This window comes from Carlito syrichta, unplaced genomic scaffold (genome assembly GCF_000164805.1).
Source record: "Carlito syrichta isolate Samal-C Ts95f unplaced genomic scaffold, Tarsius_syrichta-2.0.1 Scaffold314605, whole genome shotgun sequence".
Classification (NCBI taxonomy): domain Eukaryota; kingdom Metazoa; phylum Chordata; class Mammalia; order Primates; family Tarsiidae; genus Carlito; species Carlito syrichta.
Genome location: NW_007258701.1, coordinates 253,038 through 254,211, shown reverse-complemented (window position 1 = coordinate 254,211; position 1,174 = coordinate 253,038). Strand labels below are relative to the sequence as shown.

Sequence of the window (1,174 nt, the reverse complement as noted above, 5' to 3'; positions counted from 1 at the left end):
CTGATTTTTGATTTATTGTAGAGATGAGGTCTCGCCAAGTTGCCCAGGCGGGTCTCGAACCCGCGGGCTCCCAAGGTACGGGATTATAGGCTGAGCCACCGAGCCCGGCTGCCACCCTCTTATAGTAGGTTCAACACATCATCTTCATCATAATGGTTAGCATTCATCAAGCCCTTACTAAATATCAGTTACATGTCTAGAAGAGTTAATTACACCATTCTCCTCATTTAACAGATGAAAAAACTGGGACTCTGTGGGAGAGGTGACCTGCCCAAGCGATCCAGCTAGTTAGCAGCAGAATGTAACTTGAAACCTTGCTATGGGAGTGGTGGTCAAGTCCTTACCTGCACCCCTCGTTCATGCAAGTGTTGGATCAGACTCTTCCTCATGATCAACCTGGGAGGCAGGGTGGGGGTGGCAAAGGCGAAGATGAGAGGGGACAGAGGAGAAGGGCAGCGGGGGGTCTCTGGGGATTCCCCACACACTTTCTCGCCCACCTCACCATTTTGTAACCGCAGCTGTCAGCTTGTTCAGCCCAGACCAGGGAAATGGGAAGTAGGTCCTGCAGAGAGAAGGTGCCAGGGCTTCAGTCCCTTGGATCTCCCTCTGTCACGGAGGGTGGGGTGGTAGTGATCCTCTGAGCAGTGTAACCCTGCCCCTTCTAGAAGAAACTTTGCAGTTACCCAAACCAACAGTTCAGCCCTCGTTTGTTGAGATCCTACCCTGATGTCCATGCTTGGAGGATGTGCCCCTCCTCTCATCATTGTACACATGAGGAAACTGAGTCTTAGAGAGCTAAAGTGACTCGCTGGTCATAAAGCAACTCGGTGGTGGTGCTGGGGTCAGGACCAGGACCAGGACCTGGCTTGATTCCCCAGCTGGTCACCTGGTCTGGAGGTCCTTCTGGTTGGGCCTGGCCAGCTTCTTGAGACCAGACAGCTCTTAGTGGGCCAACTACTTGCTCCTAATTATTCCACTCCAGGGATCACTGTTTTTGAGTTGGAGTCTCACTCTGTCACCCAGGCTGGAGTATAGTGGTATGCTCACGGCCACCACAGCCTCTATCTGCTGGACTCAGGCGATCCTTCTGCCTCAACCTTCCAAGAAGCCAGGCTCGGTGGCTCAGCCTGTAATCCCGTGCCTTTGGGAGGCTGAGGTGAGTGGATTGCCTGAG

General features: G+C 53.1%; 1 protein-coding gene across 1 annotated transcript in view; it reads right to left on the bottom strand.

The window, feature by feature from the left end:
- The window catches only part of GDPD3 (glycerophosphodiester phosphodiesterase domain containing 3), a 6,991-nt gene that overhangs the window by 2,606 nt on the left and 3,211 nt on the right, over positions 1–1,174 (bottom strand). Inside the window, exons 8-9 of the mRNA XM_008071648.1 lie at positions 503–562; positions 345–396 (exon numbers count right to left, since the gene is read on the bottom strand). Of these exons, the coding sequence (XP_008069839.1) occupies positions 345–396; positions 503–562 (112 nt within the window). The remainder of the gene's footprint in view (positions 1–344; positions 397–502; positions 563–1,174) is intronic.